Here is a 21,511-nt window from a genome sequence, read left to right as displayed (position 1 = left end):
CTAGTGTTGTTTATTTAGCTTCTTAGTGAGAGGAGCAATTGGGAGGATGGTAGTTGTCACTAGTCAAATCAATAATTATTTATTAAACTGTTAACTATGTGTCCAACACGGTGTTAAATCCCAGGAATAGAAAAATACAAAACAGTTCTTGCCCTCATAAATAAAGGTACTTGGTGCAAAATAATTCGGAGAGGAATGAAGTAACTTCAGTTGTTTATGCAGATGCTTCAGGCTAGAATCAAAAGCAGATGCTGGAGATCTCCCCTGGAGAGATTCAGTCGGTGCCTCCTAAAGCCACCTTCCCTCCCCACATACCCCCTTTCCCACTTGGGCAAACCCTAAGTGGCACCACCCTTTATCCACTCCCAAAATTTTTAGATTCATCTCAAGCACCATCAATGAAAGAAATCAACAAAAAAAAATAATGAAATAATGAATGAAGGGGGAAAGCCTTTATTAAGTCTTTAGGATGTGTAAAGTGCAGGAAGCAAGCAAGCCAGTCCTAGCTTTCCCGCCTTACTCTGTGACCAGTTCCTTTTCCTCTATCCCCGTTAGGTCCCCCTCAGATAAAAAGGTGAGTGATCGCAAATCTCCTCCCAGGAGTTCAGAGAAGAGACTCTGGCTTCCAGGGACTCCTCCAGGTGAGACCGGTGTCTGGCAGGCGCAGTAAGGAAGGGAGAGCGCGTGGTTCGCAGTCTGTTGTGGGAGAATCCAAGGGGAAAGGGGGAGGTAACAACCCCTTGTACAGAGATCGGGTATTTCTAGTCACCAACAGACGGCTAACAAAAAGAAACAACAACGGAGAAATATTATTCTGTGTCCGTATTGGTTAGAACTGACCACATTCGGGGTCCTTTGAGAAGAACTGCCGCTTTACGCAGCAGAGTTCCCCCGGAATTCAATGGATCCTTCCCTAGCAACAGGCCGCCGCGTCCTTCCTTAGAGACAGGCCGAGCTTGGCTTGAACGCCCTATCGTTTCGGTGGCCGTTGCTTCCCTTGGCTTTCCCCGGACGGAAGCTGTTGCTGAGCGGGTAGGTGTGTGGCGAGCTCCGGTGAAGCCGGCCCTGGCCGCATCTTTGCACCCTGCAGTGTTAGTGAGCGGAGTGGTTTGGAGGCAGGCAGGGGAGGAGTCCAGAGTGGGTGCCCCGGCCCAGGTGGGACGGAGGAGAGTCAGTTCTGGTTGCTTGGCTCAGTTCACTCCTCCTAAGTCCATCTCGCGGTGACTGAATTTAGAAGTGCGCCTCAGCTCTGTAAGATTTCATTCAACTCCACCCGCTTCAGTTCGACTGAAAGTAATTGGGATGAATTCAATAAACTTTGTTAGGAGCCCGCTATGTTTCGGGTATTGTGCGAAGCGCTGAATTACTTCCAGTGGCTTCAGGTCAAACCACTGCAGTTCAGCTGTATTCATTTCAACACTTCATCTCTCGGAGGCCTCAGTTTCCTCATAAGTAAAATGAAGGAGTTGGATTAGATGAAATGAAGTAAATCTTCGGACTCTGAGCTCTTCGGTTTAATTTAACTCAATTCACTTCGCTTGTCTTCATTTCTATTTTTCCCCCTTTGGTGCCATGGAATTCCATGGCCAGAATACCTCAGAGCTCCCTGGATCTAGATCCTGTTCCAGATAATGAATTGTTTGTAGAAAAGTACCCTGATGTCTTAGAAAGAATCCTGGATATGAAGTCTAATGAAAGGGATGAAAAGGAGAGACCAGAAAGGAGAAAAGAAAGAGAAGGTGAAGGGGGAAGGACAGAAGGAGCCTATAATCAGACCACTAATTCTGTCACCTTGGGCAAGTCACTTAACCCATTGAGAAATTGTTTTCTTATTTCCCCCACCCCCCACCCCCCACCCCCCAGATAACAGTCTCTGCCTTCCTGCCTCATAGATTTGTTGTGAATCATTTTGTAGGGTATAAAGCATTAAAAACTGTTATTATGCAAAAAACAACAAAGCTTTAAAACAAAACACAAAGCTGACTTTTTTCATACTCAAAGATTTGTAAATCTCTTTCCACAGATTGTGTTTATCATCTCCATTCAATTGAACCAAAATGTGTATGTTCTTCTGAGTAGTAACAGGTTCAGTTCAGTCCAGTTCAATAAATATATATGCAAACTTTAACCATAAACCTAAACTAAGAGGAACAGGGTTCCTTCCAAAGAGCCTTGTGCTGGGAGGTGGGTAACAAAACTGAAAAACAACAGTTCCTGTCTTGAGGGAGCTCAGAGGTATTGGGATAAGGATATGGCTTGCACATTTATAAATAGGATATATGGTAGAATGCAGAGAAGAGATACAAATTTTGTACTAGAAAAATTTGATGGGGGAAGAAAGAAAAATGTTAACTACTTCACTCTGACATAGTACTTAAAGGTTTACAAAACATTCCTCACAACATAACATCTATGTAAGCCAGGTAATACTAAAGTATCATCTTCATTTTACACATGGGGAAAAAATGAGGCTTAGTGGGACAAAGTGATTTGCCTATCATCATGAAACTAGTTTTAAGTGTTAAAGCCAGGATCAAGGCCTCTCGATTTCAGGTCTAACTCTAGACTCTGGCCCATTCAGATGGGATGTCCCAGTCAGTCTACAGCAGAGAGTTATGGTGGCAGTCTTACAGAGTTTGAGTTGGTAATCATGGAAAAAATGACTGTTGACACAACTAGGGATAAACCTCTACCTTGGAAGACTAGAATTACCATGTTGTTCTGGATAAAGTTCATGTGCCTAAAATTAGTTCTCAAGACAAAACAATAATCAATTATAGAGGATGCTCAAGTTTTACAAAAACCAGGTTTGTGGGAAGAGTGCATCCTACATTTGGATGAGTTCTGGATAATTTTGTAGTTATTGCTCATATGGCTAATCAGTATTCCTAAATTCATTTCAATGCAGTGGCCCATCCTACTAAATAGAATTGATACAGAGTAATTAATAAGAACTTAACTCCAAGGAGTGGTAGACCAAGTGTCTGACCCTAATACACTATGAGGTTAAGTACTGGTAGTCCCATATTCTCTTCAACAGTTTTTAAAAAACCCTAACCTGTTTTAGAATTGAGTTCTAAGGCAGAAGAGCAGTAAGGGCCAGGCAGTTGGGGTTAAGTGACTTGCCTAGGATCACATGTCTAGGAAGTATCTGAGGTCATATTTGAACCCAGGACCTCCAGTCTCCAGGTCTGGCTCTCTATCCAGGGAGCCACCTAGAAATGCTCCTCAGAACCAGAGTGCACACAGGGTTAACCACCAAATGTTCTGTTTCTCAGTCCTTTTCCCTTAACTTTATCTGTTTGGTGAGGGGCAGTGTTTGTCTCTTTGATTCAAAGATGTGATGTGTATTTCTTTGTGATTTTGTCCAGGCTGGCCTCTATGCCTGGAATGCACTTTCTCCTTACCTCTGACTCAGAATCTCTCTCTCTCCCCCAATATGCTACTCAAGCACTACCTTCCAAGTAAAATTATTCCCCATTTCCTTTCAACTTCTGGTGACTTCTTGAAACTACCTTGTATTTAACAACTTGTTTTATTCTTTATATATATTTTATAGACATACACATATAGAAAATCTCTTCGCCTTCCCCAATAGAATGTTAGCTCCTAATGAGGAGAGTATCTAGCATGGTGCATGGCCTAATAAATACTGGTTGATTGATTCTCAGATGGACTGGGCTAGATGCATGGTTCCTTATTAACCAAATGGTAGAACTGTCCTTCTTGCAGATTCAGATGTGGAGTTGAAGGCAGACATTCCTTTTTATTCTGTTTTTAAAAAAAATAATAGCCTAGCCAGCTCTGGGAGTTGGGGAGGGCCAGGAAAGAAGGAGACAATTTGGAAATTTGCTATTACATGTAATTGGTAAAAAAAAAAAGTTTAAAAAAATAACCCAATGGGGACAGCTAGGTGGCTCAATGGATTGAGAGCCAGATCCAGAGATGGAAGGTCCTGAGTTCAAATTTGACCTCAGACACTTCCCAGCTGTGTGAACCTGGGCAAGTCGCTTAACCCCCATTGTCTAGCCCTTACCACTCTTCTGCCTTGGAACCAATACATAATATTGATTCTAAGATGGAAAAGAAGCATTTAAAAAAATGAATAGGGCAAAATGGAAAAGCCATGACATGAAATTTGTTAGGGGGCAGACCATTCTGTCAACTCTGCTAAATATAAGGGGTCAGATGTGTTCTGTACTTGTTATGCCAATTTACTTTCTGTCTTAGACTCAATACTGTGTGTGTGGTTCCAAGGCAGAAGAGTGGTAAGGGCTAGGCCATGGGGGTGAAGCCCTTTACACCAATTTAATGGGTCCTATAAGCCAATGCTAAGAGCTGAGGAAGGGGATGAGAGCCCTGCCACACAGGGCAGCCAGGATGCGTGTTCACTTAATGATAAGAGTAATAAAGACAATGATAGCAGCATACCTGGATGAAATGCTTTAAGTTTTACAGAGTACTTTTTTCTCACAAGGCACAATAATGGATCGCACAGCAGAGTATCATAAATCTAGATATGCAGATCTTGATGAAGATATTAATTCTCCAGCGGACAAGTCCAAGATGTATCCAGAGATTAAAACTCGCGGGTTTTATTCTGACGTTCTCACTCCTGGGACCCAAGATATTTTGGGGGTAAGTCTCCTCTTCCTGGGGGGCAGGGAGATTTTCAAAGTCCCAGCCATTAATTTTTGTCCACAGCAAATGGAGTTCTGAATGGTGCTTGGCATTTGCCCTCCGCCTGTGAAGCCCAGTCACCTCCCCAGCCTGGCAGAGGAGGCACCTCAGGGATTTTAGATAGGCTAAATAAAGTCAGGGAAATTCATCTTCAGTTTGTCAGCAGCCTGCCTTTCTAGAGCACTTTATTTATTTATTTTTTTAAAAACCCTCACCTTCCGTCTTGGAGTCAATACTGTGTATTGGTTCGAAGGCAGAGTGGTAAGGGCTAGGCAATGGGGGGCAAGTGACTTGCCCAGGGTCACCCAGCTGGGAAGTGTCTGAGGCCAGATTTGAACTCAGATTTGAATCTCATCTCTAGGCCTGGCTCTCAATCCACTGAGCTACCCAGCTGCCTCCTTCTAGAGCACTTTAAAATGAAAAACCTTTTAGTTTTTGTACCCATTCTCTCAATCCATGCCTTAGAACTGGGAATCTTTAGGGCAAGCGCCACCTTCATTTTATAGAAAAGGAAGCCCGGAAAGGGGGAATGCCTCCCATCCTAAGCTCACCCAGTCTGACCCCGGGGCCCTTGACTTCACCTGCACCATAGCCTCTCTGGAGAATGGGTTCTCAAGGCTTCCCTGAGATACCAGGAAGAAGGACTGGTGGAAGCTCTTTTCGGTACTAACAAAGCTGAGAGGCATGCAGGGTCAGAGAAAAGAAGAATATACAAAAGACATTGGATGGTGGGGTGGGCTGAGTGCTGGGTGTGAGAGATCAACAGACAGTGAGCTCTAGGGATAGATGGGAGGGAAAGATCTATGTTTGCTGGTCTCTGGGAAGGCTTCACAGACATGAGTGGGGCTTCAAAGGATGGGTTTGGAAAAAGGGAGAGAGGAAGAAGATAGGCTTCCCCTAGGCAAAGACAGAGAATGGGCAAAGGTGCAGGGGTAGGAATAGGTATGGTGAAGAATATTTAGAGGGTTTTAAAAAATATATATGTATTTTTTACCAATTACATGTAATATTTTCCACACACGTTTTCCTTCCCTTCCTCCCAATGCTGTCAGGTGATTTGATCTGGGTTATTATGTAAAATATCTTTTTATATGACTCATTTTTGTGAGTAATCTTATAAAACCAAAACCCAAACATAATCCCAAATAAAGAAGTGAAAAATGGTACGCTTTGATCCATATTCTGACTCCCATAGTTCTTTTTCTGGATGTGGATAGCCTTCCCCATCATAAGTCTGTCAGAATTGTCCTGGATCATTGCATTGCTGAGAGAAGCTAGGCCTTTCACAGTTGATCATTCCACAGTGTTGCTGTTACTGTGTACAATGTTCTCCTGGTTCTGTTCATTCCACTCTGCCTCAGTCCATGTAGGTCTTTTCAGTTCTTTCTGGAATCATCATATCTTATAGCACAATAGTATTCCATCACCATCATATGCCACAATTTGTTCAGCTATTCCCCAATAGCTGAGGGCATACCCCCCAGTTTGGAATGCTTTACCACCACAGAAAGAGCAGCTATAAATATTTTTGTACAAGTAGGTCCTTTCCCTTTTTTTATGATCTCTTTGGGATACAGACTCAGTAGTGGTATTACTGGATCAAAGAGTATGCACTATTTTATGCCTCTTTGGGCATAATTCCAAATTGCCCTCCAGAATGGTTGGATCAATTCACAAGTCTACCAGCAATGCATTAGTGTTACAATTTTGCCATATCCCCCTTTTGGAGGTTTTTTTGAGCAGGGAGCAAGGGAGTAGTGTTCTAGGAAGTCAAATCTGGTGACTTGTATTAGATGTGGGGGTGCTGGAGGAGATGGTGAGAACCTCCCTGCTCTGCCATTTTCTGTTAATGGTTCACAATGGTCATTTCCTTGATTTGATTCCATCACCCCTATGCTGACATGGGAGAGATGCCCTCCTCTCACACTGAAATACAGCCAGCAAGTTAATCTGCATCTCTAAGACAGAATGCATCTGGCCAGTTTGTGTGGACATAGACTTAGGGAGAAAAGTGGCTTTTCAGGCACCTGTAGAGACACAGGTGTTGCTCTGAAACCTGAGCTCCAATTATATGGTCCACCAAAATGCCAGTCAGTGGGGAGCTCTTCCTTGCTGCTCTCCAGCTTCTCCCTCTCTCCCTGGCCATGGTATTGGTTAACTTAATGATAATAATACTCTGAATAGCTCAGAGGGAGGAAGACCATGTGCTCATCATTGCCTTTCCTCCTGAGGCCAAGTCCACGTTGTTTCTTTCAAGACCATGCTGATAAAAAGAGACTTCCCTGAACTTTTTCTCCTCAGATTTAGACAGAAGAGGGCTTCTGGGTGGCTGTTTGATGTGATAGAAGGAACACAGGCCTATGAGTCAGGACTCCTGGGCTTTGGTTCTGACTCTGCCCTCCTACAGGCTCAGTGCCAGACTTCACAGAACATCTCATCTGACTGCCTTGTTCAGGGTGACCCCTTGAGTGTATGTGGCCTTATCTAAGGCATTCCCCTTCTGAGGCATACACCTCAATTTCCTCTTTTTAAAAACAGGGATATAATTGACAAATGGTCAAAGGATATGAACAAGTAATTTTCAGATGAAGAAATCAAAGCCATCAATAATCACATGAAAAAATGTTCTAAATCACTCTTGATTAGAGAAAGGCAAATTAAAACAATGTTGAGGTACCATCCCATACCTAGCAGATTGGCCAATATGGCAGTAAAGGAAAATAATAAGTGTTGGAGGGGAAAGGACCTACTTGTACAAAAATATTTATAGCTACTCTTTTTTATGGTGGCAAAGAATTGGGAATTGAGGGGATATTTATCAATTGGGGAATGGCTGAACAAATTGTGGTACATGTTAGTGATGGAATACTCCTGTGCTATAAAGAAGTGATAAGCAAGATGATTTCAGAAAAAGCTGGAAAGATCTACAGGAACTGATACAGAGTGAAATAAGCAATATTGTACAATGATCAACTGTGAAAACTTGGCTACTCTCAGCAATGCAATGATTTGGGACAATCCTAAAAGAATTGTGATGAGGAATGCTAACCACTTCCAGAGAAAGTACTATTGGAATCATCTTTCTCATCAGGGTATTTTTGGTTTTATTTTGGGGTTTTGGTTATATATGAGGGTGCTCTTACAACTGACCAATATGGAAGTGTTTTGTATGACAATAAAAAATGGGGATAGTAGTACTTACACTGCCTGTCTTGTATAGGTGTCCCCAAGAAAAAGCTGATAAAGAATTATGTTATTAATATCATCTCGCCATCAAAGGCTTGGATCCTGTTAAATGCTAAGGGAGATCAGGAAACATTTGAAGATGCTCTCAGTCATGGATGCCTTTGAGGAAAAGTTTCATACCTTTCCGGGGGACAGAACTGGGAAGGCAGTGAGAGCAGGAGAGCTACAGAGGGAGAGGGGGTGAAGAGGAGTAAAGGGATCAGTTTTAGATCTGTTCCTCCACTAAGGTGAACCTAGGCCTCCTCTAATTCAAGGTCATTTTCAGAAAGAGTGAGAGTCCTAAAGCCAGAAGACCTTGACTGAGACCTAACTACTGTCTGTGTGACTCTGGGCAAGTCATGTTAGCCTTAGTTTCTTCATCTGTAAAAAATGGAGGGGGCAGCTGGGTAGCTCAGTGGATTGAGAGCTAGGCCTAGAGACGGGAGGTCCTAGGTTCAAATCTGGCCTCAGCCACTTCCCTGTGTGTGACCCTGGACAAGTCACTTGATCCCCATTGCCTAGCCCTTACCACTCTTCTGCCTTGGAGCCAATACACAGTAGTGATTCTAAGATGGAAGGTAAGGGTTAAAAAAAAATGGAATAAGTTTGTACTAGCTACCTCACTGAGAAGTTATTAGGATAACATTGCCCTACTTAACCTGTTTGATCTTGGGTCAATTGCCTAATCTTTTGGGGCCCCAGGGAGGAAGAGGGAAGGGAAGGTTCCCTTTTCCCCTCTTTCTCCCTTCTGGTACAATGGAAAAAATATAAGATTTTGGGTCAAAACTTATATCTGCTACTTAATCTGTGACCTTGGGCAAGTCACTTAAACTTTCTAAGTCTCATTTTTAAAATGGGAAGACTGGATCTCTAAGGTCTGTTTCAAATCTAAATGTTATAATACTTTAAGAAAATTTGAAGAGGGAGAGATCACTTCTGCTGGGGAGAGTAGGGGGAAAGATCTTGGAGGAATTAGCCTAAGATCTATTGCCAGTTCATTTTGAGGTTGAATCACCTGGCAAGGTTTGTTTCTAATGTGTAGTCAGTTCTCTCTGGCCTCTCTGTGAAGTCCTATGGGTGTTGCCTCCTATTCTCCCAATGATTTTCAATATATTTGATTTTAGGACGTTACTGCAGGTGCTATTGTGCACAAGGACCTCCTGCGACAGGCAGACATGAATGAATTCACTCCAAATGGTAAGCATTTGTGCCATGGTCTTGATCACTGTCTCTGGCATGCCAAGCTGGGACAGGGGCATCCACTGAGCAGCTCCTCTTGCCCTGGCTTCTATGAGTCCAAAGGTTTGTTGAAGGCTGTGGCCGTGCTGGAACTGACAGAACTGGTACCTGCATGCCCAGTGTTGTTCTCAGTGTTGATTAACTTTGAGGAATCCAGAATCATTTCCCATATTTAGTAATGAGCCTGGTAGACAGTAGTCCATCAGCAGGAGTCATGTCGTACTATCTATGTGCAATGTGAGCAGCTCCTGTGGGCTGGGGAGAGGGAGGCAGGGGCTTTAGTTGAGCATTCTGGGGGCCTCACATTCAGAAAGATTCGATGATTATTACACTCATTGGAAACAGGGAGGCAGAACAGGAGCCATGATGGAAGAAGGGGAAGATTTTGGCACCATAAATAAAAAGTTCCCAAGATTTATCCAAAAGTGGGCTGGGCTGCCTTAGGAGGTAGGGAGGTCTCCATCTCCATCAATCTTCAAACAGAAGCTGAATGACTTGTCAAGTATGGCAGGGATGTTCCTTTTGAGATGCTGGTTGGCCTTGATGACCCGAGAGGCATGCCTTTCCTCCTCTCTCATTCCTTACCTGAGAGGCTGATTTTTAAAGGATGAAAGTGACTCAAGGTCACACTCAGTAAATTAGTGGCAGAGCTGGGACTATAGCTCATTTCTTTCTCTCTGGGAGAAGAGGCTCTTCTGATGGGGAGCTGTTCTTCCATACCACCTGCCTTCCACCAAGCAGGCCTGATGCATCAGAACACCCTCAGGCATCCAGTTCCTCCCAGTACCTTCAGCTGGCACAGTATCTCTAAACTGGAGGTATACCATTTCAGAAAGATACAGATATAATGGAAGCCTCAAAAGCAACCAGTATGGGGTTTCCCCAGGTTACCAAGGGGCAGGTGATGACAGGCTGTTGAAGTATTAGTAAGTTAAGGAGGCAAGTGGGAACAGCAAGTCTTTGTTTATAGATTTTAGGCCAATCCTGGAAGAATTGGACATTTGACTTTGAACTGTTGGGGGAAAAGTGTTAGCACCCAGGATCTGTTGGAAGCCTCTTCTTCTTCTTCTTTTTTTTTTTTAAACCCTTACCTTCCATCTTAGAATCAATACTGTGTATTGGTTCTAAGGCAGAAGAGTGGTAAGGGCTAGGCAATGGGGGTTAAGTAACTTGCTCAGGGTCACCCAGCTAGGAAGTGTCTGAGGATAGATTTGAACCTAGGACTTCCTGTCTCTAGGCCTAGCTCTCAATCCACTGAGCTACCCAGCTGCCCCCTTGGAAGCCTCTTCTTACTGGTCCCAGGGTCGACTTTGTTTTCACCTTGCTCATTTTTTTGCCACAAGGAATGTCAGAGGAAGAGGGTCTCAGAGAGCGTCTGGCTGTCCCTTGAGAGCTCCATAAACATCTGGACAGGTTTCCTATACTGCCCTTCACTCCCAGCACTTGTTAATGCCCAGGCCTCATTTCAAGCTGTTAGTGGAATCTCTAATCTCATGTAGACAAAAGTATGGATATCCCTTTTTTCACCCTTTTTGATAATTCCTAAATGACTCCCAAAGACTCAGGTCTAGAGGCATTAGGCATCCTTTTGCTTTTTTGGACACCTCAAATTGTTAGGAGTCTTTTTTTGTGTCTCAGCAATTTCTGCCCAGTGATCCTAGTTATTCCCTCTAGGATCAATTAGAACCAAAACCTCATTCTATCTAAAGGTAATTGAGGATTGTGTCCCTGTCACACCCCCTGAAGTCTCCTCTACTCCAGTCTAAACATTTCATTTCCTTCATCCAAGTCTTTCACAGCCAGGTCTTTATTGTCCTCATTATCTTGGTTGCCCTTCTCTGCATGTTCTCTGTCTTGTCAGTGGCCTTCCAGAAATGTGATGGCCAGAAATAAACTCATTCTCCAGATGGTCTGACTAATGAGGTTATGACTTCTCTCACTTTAGACACTCTGCCTTTTTTAATTGTGGCCAAAGATTCACTTCCACAAATGGGAATTTTTAAATAGGCCAACAGGCAAGAAAATTGGGAAGGGCTGCATGGGGATATATATCCTGGGGAATGAAGGTGGGAAGCTTCTATAGTAGTTATGTGATCATTTGAGGAGGGAGAGAGTACTAGCAAAATGTATTAAAGAAGGTAGGTAACATAGGAACTCAGCTTTGAAAAAAGCTAAAGATTCTAAGGGGTAAAGATAGGGAGGAAATATATTCCAGGGATAGTGATAAGCTTGGCTAAGCCACTGGATTGGTGGTAGATAGAATACTGTCTATGGGAACACCAGAAGGCCACTTTGACTGGAATGTAGAGTGCATGAGGGAGAATAATGAGAAATGAGACTGGAAAAGTAAGCCGAAGACAGTTTGTAAATGGCTTCAAATACCAAGCTGAGTTTGTATTCAGTGAGTCATTGAAAGTCCTTAAGTAGGGGAGCGTAGTTAGAGTAGTTTGGGAAACCAGTTTAGAGTTTGGAGAATAGAATGGAGAACTAGGAGCCTGGAAGCCAACTGGCTATTACAATAGTGCCAGTGAGAGATGATGGAGGACTTGAACAAGTATGGTGGCCAAGTGGGGACAAAGTGACAAGTACAAAAGGTATTTTTTTTCCTTTTAAATATTATTTTATTTGGTCATTTTCAAACATTATTCATTAGAAACAAAGATCATTTTATTTTCCTCCCCCTCTCCCCCCCATGATTTCTCTGGATATCACATGTGTCCTCAGTCCGAACTCTTTTCCATGTTGTTGGTATTTGCATTAAGGTGTTCATTTAGAGTCTCTCCTCAATCATATCCCCTCAACCCCATGTAGTCAAGCTGTTTCCTTTCCTCAGTGTTTTTACTCCCACCGTTTGTCCTCTGCTTGAGGGTAGTGTTTTTTTCTCCTTGATCCCTGGAGATTGTTCAGGGACATTGCATTGACACTAATGGAGAAGTCCATTATATTCGATTGTACCACAGTGTATCAGTCTCTGTGTACAAGGTTCTCCTGGTTCTGCTCCTTTCACTCTGCATCAATTCTTGGAGGTTGTTCCAGACTCCATGGAATTCCTCCATTTTATTATTCCTTTCAGCACAATAGTATTTCATCACCAACATATACCACAATTTGTTTAGCCATTCCCCAAATGAATGGCATCCCCTCATTTTCCAATTTTTGGCCACCACAAAGAGCACAGCTATGAATATTCTTGTACAAGTCTTTTTCCTTATTATCTCTTTGGGGTACAAACCCAGCAGTGCTATAGCTGGATCAAAGGGAAGACAGTCTTTTATTGCCCTTTGGGCATAGTTCCAAATTGCCCTCCAGAATGGTTGGATCAATTCACAACTCCACTAGCAATGAGTTAATGTCCCAACTTTGAAGTACAAGAGGTATTGGGAAAATAGAAAAGGCAAGACTTGGAATGTTATAGATGAGAGAGGAAGGCATTGAGAGAGGTGCTAAACTTGTGAACCTGGGTGACCTGATACCTGTCTTCATTGGAAATAGGGACATTTGGAAATGGGCTGGGTTTGGACTGATGGGGGGGAAAGGTAGTAAAAGTTGAGTTTTGGACACACAGAGGACTATGGGATAGCCAGATGGTGATGGTGAACAGGCCATTGGTGATGGAAGAGATTAGGGTGGCTGTACATACATGAACGTACAGTGATGAAAACTGAATCCAAAAGAACTCCTAAGATCTCCAGGAGGGGGAATGTCCTGAGAGAAGGATAGAGCCTCTGGGGGCCTTGGTGGTGACTCCTCAGATAGCTGGGGAGGAGATGAAGAGAGGGCTGCATCATGAAAGCTGAGAAAGAAAAGAGGGTCTCAGAGCTTGTAGAGAAGCCAAGAAGGATGAGCAATGAGGACGGGCTATTTTATTCTGCAACTTGGAACTCATCAGTAATAATGAATGAGAGGAGTTTCATTTGCAGCCAGAGCATTATACAGGAGCAGAGGGAGTGGAGGCAAAGATTACAAATGCTTTTTTCTGGGAATTTGACTATGACAGGGAGAAGAGAGATAAGAAATTGCTTCTTATTTAAATATTCTTACAAAATAGGTGCTAGTTAGGCCATGTTGACTGGTCTGGGATATGTCTGTGCTGGTCTTCTTGTAAGGACCTCCCTGACCACTTGTCTCTTCCTCTTCTCTGTCAAGGAGGCCCAGTCCAAGCAGAGGGCTGAGGCACTCTACCACTGCCCAGCCCGGTCTCACTAGATGTGCCCAAATTTATTGTGAGGATGGGAAGGAGGTAGCAGCTGGGAGCCTATTGTTGCAGCCTGTCTTCTCCCCCTTTTATTTAGGCTACCCAGTGACTGGGAAAGGCTTTGGACCTCTTGGAATATGGGAAGGGAATGGGAGTTTATGGTTCCAGAGCCTGCTAGCACCAGTAGGATGCTCCTTTCTGTCCTGCCTTGTAAGCTAAGGAGCTTCTATGGTTCCTCTGGTCAGAGCCTTTGATTGGGGGCCTGGCTGGACCCAAAGGGAAAAGGATGTTTGGTTCTGACCTCCTCAGGCTGTAGCCGAAGGCCTCATACCCCATTCAGCTGGCGTGGCCCCCCATGCCTCCAGAGCCAGCATGGACCTCTTCCTCTAGTAAGGAAGGGCAGGTCATGTCCCAGGGCTGCTTTCCTTCCCACATTCTGTGTAGAAAAGATCCGAAGTGAATGAGAAAATACTCACATCTCATGGGCTGAGCGGACGGCATCCGAGGTCTCCTCTCTTTCAGGAAATGGCCCCCTAAGCCACTCTAGTTAACTAATTCAGCTGTCTCTGGTTTATTCCTTGTGCTATCTCCACGTGGAGGTGAGGTCTAGCTCCTACTGCTTGCTTGCTCGCCTGAAAGTGCTTGTTTCAGCGCTTTTGTTTTTTGTATCTCTCCTAGCTCTGTTTTCAGCAAATCTGCCAAGTGTACACTCTGTGCCTTTCCAGAAGTCATTGATTAAAAAAAAGTTAAACAGCACAGGGCCAAGGACCCGTCACCAGGGACGTCCATCCTACTTAATAGCCACTCATTAATGATTACTCAAACGATTACAAATGAGTCAGCCCAGGCTGCAAGTTCTAAATCCACCTGGCTGTGCCCTCCCCTCTCCCACCAGGAGCAGAGGAGAGGCTGTCTGATGAGGCTTTGCTGAAGACAATACTGGCAGCCTTCTCCTGACCAGCACAGCCTGTTCCAAAGGAAGATACAGAATCACGAAGTGGACAGGGCACCACTGCCTTGGAATCAGAAAGACCTGTGTTCAACTCTTGCTTTGGCCTCTTATCAGTGTTTGTGATCCCGGACGAGTTGGGTCCTTTCTCTGATCCTCAGTTTCCACTCTGAAAATAAAGATAATAATAGCATCTTCCTCACAGGTTTATTGTTCAATCAAATGAGATAATTTCTATAAAGTACTTTGCAAATCTGAAAGAACATTCAAATGAGAGTTACTATTATTACTGCCTTTCTTGAATACTCTCTATTCCTTTAACCATACATTCTAGTTTTGCCAAGAATCAAACTCCTACGCCTAGAGTTTTGGGGGCATACTGTTCTTTGGGAAAATCAGGGGTTTTCCCCTTCTTTGAATCCCTAATGTTTAGTACAGTGCCTTGTTTAATAAGTTCTTGTTGACTAGTTGGCTGAGAGACAAAGAGCTGGAATGAAAGGAATAGCCAGATGGAATGCATTTCCTATGAAAGTTATTACTAACTGTAGAGCAGTCTGGGAGAGAGAGAAGACTCCCAACCTAGGAAGAGGAGACTCTCCTAGAGAGTGGAGATCGCCCCCTTCACCTAGGGAAAGGAGACCTCACCATCTAGGGAGAGGAGACCCTTCACCCCACCTAGGGAGAGGAGTCAAAATCCTTTCTTTGTTCTCTTTTATATCACAATCATTTCTTGGCATCCTCTTCATCTTAATATACTTAATATCTAAAATCTTAAAAATATAAACTTATATATTTTTAAATATTTCATATATTCATATAATTTATATTTTCAAGGCTATATATAAGCCAAAGCCCTGACCATTTGGGCTCAGAATATTATCACAGTTCCCTCCTGTTCCATTTTGTTTTAGTGTTATTTTCATTTACATTGTTGTCTACCTTCTGTTCTCTAGTTCCACTTGCTTCATTCTGCATCTGGCTCTTTGTATCTTCTCTCAATCCATAGGCCTTTATTAGGAGCCTTTTCTGTGCTCAAAGGTAAGCCCTGCTAGAGGCAGTGAAAAGAGTCCCTGTCCTCAGGGAGGTCACCTTCTATGAGGGGAGACAAAATGTACAAAATCTGAGCAAAAGAAATACAGGTTAATTAGGGATAGGCAGTAGAAAAGTTATTTGAAAGTAGAAGGATCAGGTGAGGCCTCTTTAGAACAATCTTTTGGGTTGAGTTTTTTAAACCCTTACTTTCTGTTTTAGAATCAATGTTGTAGAATGATTCTAAGGTAGAAGAGCAGTGGAGATCAGGCGACTTGTCCAGGAAGTGTTTGAACCCTCCTATGTCCAAGCATGGCTCTCTATCTGCAAGCCACTTAGCTGCTCCTTTGAGTTGAGTTTGGAAGAAGACCCGGATTCTGGGGACATTTGAGGCTTTGGGACAGATGGGACATACAGTGTGTGTGACGACAGCAAGGCCCACATTCTGGCTGCAGTGCAGGATGTGTGAAGGCCTTCACATTGGTCCTAGAGATAGAGTGAGTGTGGCAGTGGCAGTGCCAGCTTTGCAGAGGGTGGATTGGAGAGGGTAGAAGCTTGAGACCTGGAGTCCAGATAGCGAGCTCCTGCATTGGTCTAGGGGAGTGGTAGTGAGTGCCCGAACTTAGAGAGAGGGCTGTGTGAGAGGAGAGGGATGATTCAAGATGGGGAGGGAGAAACAAGATTCCACAATTACTCAACTGGAGACGAGGCAGACCCTGAGGTTGCAAACCTGCATGGCTGAAAAGATAATGGTACCCCTGGCAGAAATAGAGACATTTGGAGGAGAAGAATGAGTTCTTTGGAAAAGATCTCAGTTTGGTTTCACACCTGTGGAGTTTGAGCAGTTGTTGATGCAGGAGGGGAGCTCAGAGGGGAGATGCAGGCTGGGTATTTAGATTTGGGTGATTATAATCAAGCTGACAGGAGCTGATGAGTTCACTGAGAAAGAGAAAAAGGAAGAATTCAGGGGTTTTCTCACCTCTGTCTTCTTATCTCTGTATAACACCCCTGTGGTAGCTGCCTGCTCTCTGTCATAGTCTTTATTTTGCAGATTCCAGAATTGGGTAGTGTGGGACCGTCGCCTTAGCTGATGGATTTGAGTGAAATGCTTAGGTTGGTTCTACTGTCAGGGAGGGGAAGATTTAGAAGAGAGTTACGAGGTGAAAGGCCAAAGACATCTTAGATCCTAGAAGCCAGAGAGTCAGAGATGGTATGTGGCTGTATTCTGAGCTGCTGGTGGCCCCCTGGGAAGATCCCAACATACCCAGCTGCTGATCTGGGGACCTCTGGGGACCAGGCAGCTGAAGCACAAGACCCCAGGTTTTGCCTGGTGATAGAGAAGCCAGGAAGCACATGTTTAGGGATCAGAGTGGATGATAGTCACTGATTGTCTAGTAAGACCCTGACAATGGGGTAGGGGTGTACCAGGAATGCTTTCATTCCCTTATGGCTTGAAGACCTGATGAACATGCTTCTGGGGACCCTCGAGCCACCGTGGTGAAGCTTTGGAGAGTGAGAAGAACTCTGTGGAAGCTGGAATGTTCAGAAGAGCGTGGATGACTGTGGCTTTTAATGCGATCCCTTTCATTTTTTATTTCATTCAGTGTGTAGTCCAATCTTCATGTGAATGAGGAATCATTCACAGTTAGAAAACAAAGTAAGATATTATAGAATTGGGATGAAGTGAGTAAATTTTGATAGAATTAAATCATACTGTACAATTAGGTTGTACAGAATCCTGGGCTAATGAACCAAGGGGTCTATGGTTGGAGCATGCTCTGTTGGCAGTGAGCAAGCAGATAGCTCACAACCAGCGGCTGGGAGCTGCTCATACACACTTGGAGAAAGGGAGCTGACCACCACCTAATGGCTTGGCATAGATATGTACCCTCCTCTCTGAATGGCCCTCCCCTAGGGTTCAGGCAGAACAAGTACCCTTTCCGTTATCTTTCAGGCTTGGGCATGGAACAAAATGAGGTACTTGTAGACCATCCAATATTTAACAAAAGGAAGTTTACTTAATGATAGCATGGAAAGGATATTGATACAGGGCGTAGCTTCCCTGCCTCTGTGTTAGCCATGGTGGCATGACCAATCAGCAGTATGTGTCAAGCCCAAGATGCTCAGACTGAGACCACTTAGATCACTGGGAAGCTATGTCAGTGTTATGAATTATGTCCAATGGTAAGTCTGGAGGAAAGTTTCATTGCCTTTAAGAGGAAAATTATCCCAATCTGTGTATCAGGGAACTTAGCAGAGGATGCTTCTTCTACTCTTGACCTTTATATAAAAAAATGATGGGGATCAAACTGGGTGACTTTTTGGGTCCCTTTTAGTTCAAAATCTATTATTTTGGGGGCAGCTGGGTAGCTCAGTAGATTGAGAGCCAGGCCTAGAGACAGGCGGTCCTAGATTCAAATCTGACCTCAGACACTTCCCAGCTGTGTGACCCTGGGCAAGTCACTTGACCCCCATTGTCTAGCCCTTACCACTTTTCTGCCTTGGAACCAATACACAGTAGTGATTCTAAGATGGAAGGTAAGGGTTTAAAAAAAAATCTATGATTATAACCCAAAACTTAGGGGAGAGGGAGTTTTGTATTTCAACTGGATTCTAAACTTAAAAAAAATTTTTATAAAGATATTTTATTTTTACCTATTAAATGTAATAACAAATTTCCACATATATTTTTCCAAAGTTATATGATCCAAATTGTCTCCCTTCGCTCCCCCTCCCAGAGCTGGTAAGCAATTTGATGTGGTTATACATGTATTATCATGCAAAACATATTTCCACATTATTCATTTTTTAAGAGAACAATCATATAAAACCAAAATCCCCAAACCCAAACCCAAATAAACCTAAGTAAAAAATCTGCATTCTGACTCCAACAATGGAATCCAGGCTTTTAAAAGTTGCCAAAGCTCCTCTGAAGGATTTCATTTATTTGCCAGTCAGATATAAAATAAGTTTTGCATTAGCAAGGGAAGATGTGGGAATCTCGGACCTCCTCTTTAAAGGTCTAAGTTCTGCCCTATCTGGCTTATTAACATCCCATTTCCCAGCCACCAGTCTCCATGTTTAACTCATGCTTTTTTTCCCCCTAGTTATGACCTTCCAGCTTCCTGAAGACTTTGATTCCCACATAATCCAGGAAAGGATTGGGCCCACCACTGAAATCCTGGTGAAGTCAGATTTTCCTCTCACGGCTTATGAACCCAAAGTTCAGGTGCCCTTCCAGACCCTTCCAGGACAGTGTCCAAGGAGGATTGAGATAGAGAGGTGACTTCTGGGGCCAGGCACAAAGTGCTTTTGGCAGGATGGGGAGGAAATGCATGAAAGGGGAGAATACTTTGACTCACACATATTGGCTCAATATATGCTCTGACTTTAGTTTTTCAGATAATCTGGAAATATAGCTGTGTTTTTTCTTGGTTATGGATGCCAAACTTTCATTTAAGAGAATGGGTGCTGGGGGCAGCTGAGTAGATTGAGAGCCAGGCCTAGAGACTGGAGGTCCTGGGTTCAAATCTGGCTTCAGACACTTCCCAGCTGTGTGATCCTGGGCAAGTCACTTGACCCCCATTGCCTAGTCCTTACTGCTCTTCTGCCTTGGAACCAATACATAGTATTGATTCTAAGGCTGAAGGTAAGGGTTTAGGGAAAAAAACAAACAAAAAACAAATGGGTGCAAATAGGTTTTTTGTAGTTGTTGTTGTTTTGTTTTTTCCCTTTTCCTTCAAAGTTCTTTTCCAACATTGCCTTTGATGAGCTTTGATTCAGGGGTCAAAATTAGGGCAGGGCAGAAGAGAAAAAAGCTACAGTTGGTCAGAAGTTACCCCTCTGGTAGTCTAGGAGATGAGGCTGGGATTGGTCTTGTAATGGTTGCAGCTGCAACCGCACCAGTCTTGGAACATGGTTTTCCATCATGGCTGGGATGGGGTGGAGGGTGGGGGAGTAGGATGATAAAAGAGTAGATAAAGAATCCCCTTGATACTAATATACATTATTTCCCTAGGAATTCTTTTGGGGTATGTGGAGTACAGAGGAGGATGGGTATATATATACACACACTCACATATATATATTATAGATATCACATATATATGTGTGGGGTATGTGTGTGTGTATTTGTCAAAATTTTTATTATCATGTAAAACATACTTCCATATTGGCCATTATTGTAAGAGCAGACTCATATAAAACCCAAACCCCAAAATAAAACCAAAAATACACTGATGTGAAAGATAGTCTGCTTTGCTACACATCCAGCAGTTCTTTCTCTGGAGGTGGACAACATTCCCCATCTAAGTCTTTCAGGATTATCCCAGATCATTGTATTGCTGAGAGTAGCCAAATTTTCACAGTTGATCATAGTACAATATTGCTATTCCTTTGTACAATGTTTCTGGTTTTGCTTATTTTGCATCAGTTCCTACAAATCTTTCCAGCTCTTTCTGAAATCCTCCTTTTCATCAATCCTTATAGCACAACAGTATTCCATCACTAACATGTACCACGATTTGTTCAGCCATTCCTGGGCACAGTCCTCCTGAAGGGATTAGGAGTAGGAAGTTTAGAGGCCAGTTGAATTTCTTGTCTCCACTCATGAAGAATTTTGTGGGAATCTGTTCTAGAGGGGCCCTCTGGCCTCTTCCCCACCCCTTCTCTCCCTATCCTCCCCAAGCCAGAACCATTCTGTTGCTGAACCAGCAAGGTGGTTTGTGGATGGAACATATCAGGAGGGAAAGTTTTGGGGAAGCTGCTGAGGATCAGAGTGGGGCAGAGGGTGGGAAGCTCAGTGTCACCCTACTCATCTCACAACCAGGCCTGAGGCCAAGCCTTTGACTTGGAAAGAATTGGCTAAAGGCAGCTGAAGTGGGTAACAGGTACTGAGAAAGTCCCACTTGAAAGTCCACTGTGGCTGCTGCTGTGAAGGAGTCCAGAGACACGGTCACAGTTCCAAAAACTTGGAGACTAGCAGCATAAACACCATTTCCCATGACATTGACTGCTCCTGAGAAGCCACTTTATGTGCTTGAATGCAAAGAGAGAGAGAGAGGCAGTCAGTAAGTCTTGCTGGGTGCCTCCTATGGTCCAGCACCCGATGGGCCTGTTAGCTGCTGCTTTGCCCCAGCAGAAGGATTGTTAGTGAGTACCTGCACTGGAGACACCCTAAGTCAGTTCTACTGAGCAAAAGTCCCCTTGATAGCATGGACTGCCAAGCATCAGACTGATGCAAATGGTTTTTATTTATTTAAAACAACAACAACAACAAAACCAAATATTTCAGCCCTTTGGCTTTATAATGTGACTGAATTACTTCCATTATTTTAGGAAAAAATATTGATTTTTAGGTACGAAGAGACTGACTAGGATGAGTTGAACCAAAGTGGGTATCTAGAGTTCCTGTCACTGGTCCTCAGTCTTGTACTCCAGAGACATCTTGAAGGCCTGGTGGATTTGCCAGCCAGTTCCTAGTCGCCTCTGCTTCCTATAGGCCTGTACTACTTTGGGATCCTGGAAGTGTTAGCCAGAACCCCAACTGGTCTCTGTGTGCCCAGGAAGACAGTTGTAATGATGACTAGAAGTCTGTGAATGACTTATGTGGCCAGTGTTGTCATCTCTTCTGTTTTCTCCTATCTAGGAGGAGGCGACAGTATTTGAAGCTAGATATAAACCAGCTCTTGGCTGCAGAAGGCATAGACTCCAATTTGCTAATGCCCAGACACCCAGATCCCAAGAACATGCAGACTATTGAGCAGAAAAACGATCCTCTCTTCCCCATCTATCTACCTCTGCAGGTGAGAAGGCAACACTAATGACTTGGTTCCAGGAAGAATTTAGCTCTTTGATTAGGAAACTGTTCTGAGATGTTGACCATACAGTGGTAGCCCAGGTGGCTAGAAATCAGAACAATAGCAAGCACTTAAAACAGCTGGGGCTTGTAGCTCACATTCTTTCTAAGCCCTCATCCTGGAGAGAGCAAAGACTCTGTCTTTCACCCCAAGACACAGGAGTAGCTGGCTGTGTGACCCACTCTCAGAATTCACCCAAACTTCCATTAGCATCCATTGAGAGGGGAATGTTTCCATTAGTAGAGCAGGAGGTTATCATAGGAAGAGAGAGGTAAATGAGGCAAGTGAGCTTCTAGGAATGCAAATGAACCCCACATTCTTTCCTATGCTTTCTGT

General features: G+C 43.6%; 1 protein-coding gene and 1 long non-coding RNA gene across 3 annotated transcripts in view; one reads left to right on the top strand and one right to left on the bottom strand.

The window, feature by feature from the left end:
• The first annotated feature begins 893 nt into the window (after window positions 1–893).
• Window positions 894–21,511, top strand: part of DNAH1 (dynein axonemal heavy chain 1) — a 144,531-nt gene continuing 123,913 nt past the window's right edge. For both annotated transcript variants that reach the window (XM_056804959.1, XM_001380306.4), the window contains exons 1-5: window positions 894–1,032; window positions 4,478–4,638; window positions 9,030–9,102; window positions 18,425–18,599; window positions 20,965–21,121. In XM_056804959.1, coding sequence (XP_056660937.1) covers window positions 4,486–4,638; window positions 9,030–9,102; window positions 18,425–18,599; window positions 20,965–21,121 — 558 coding nt within the window. In that variant the 5' untranslated portion in view covers window positions 894–1,032; window positions 4,478–4,485. The remainder of the gene's footprint in view (window positions 1,033–4,477; window positions 4,639–9,029; window positions 9,103–18,424; window positions 18,600–20,964; window positions 21,122–21,511) is intronic.
• LOC103099044 (uncharacterized) lies at window positions 1,843–14,247 on the bottom strand. The gene is made up of 2 exons (XR_008913461.1): window positions 13,816–14,247; window positions 1,843–12,937 (listed from the first exon to the last, which is right to left on the bottom strand). It is a non-coding gene; the product is annotated as an uncharacterized LOC103099044 (long non-coding RNA).

The sequence above is a fragment of the Monodelphis domestica genome, chromosome 7 (genome assembly GCF_027887165.1).
Source record: "Monodelphis domestica isolate mMonDom1 chromosome 7, mMonDom1.pri, whole genome shotgun sequence".
Lineage (NCBI taxonomy): Eukaryota > Metazoa > Chordata > Mammalia > Didelphimorphia > Didelphidae > Monodelphis > Monodelphis domestica.
This window is presented reverse-complemented; position numbering and strand designations above follow the sequence as displayed.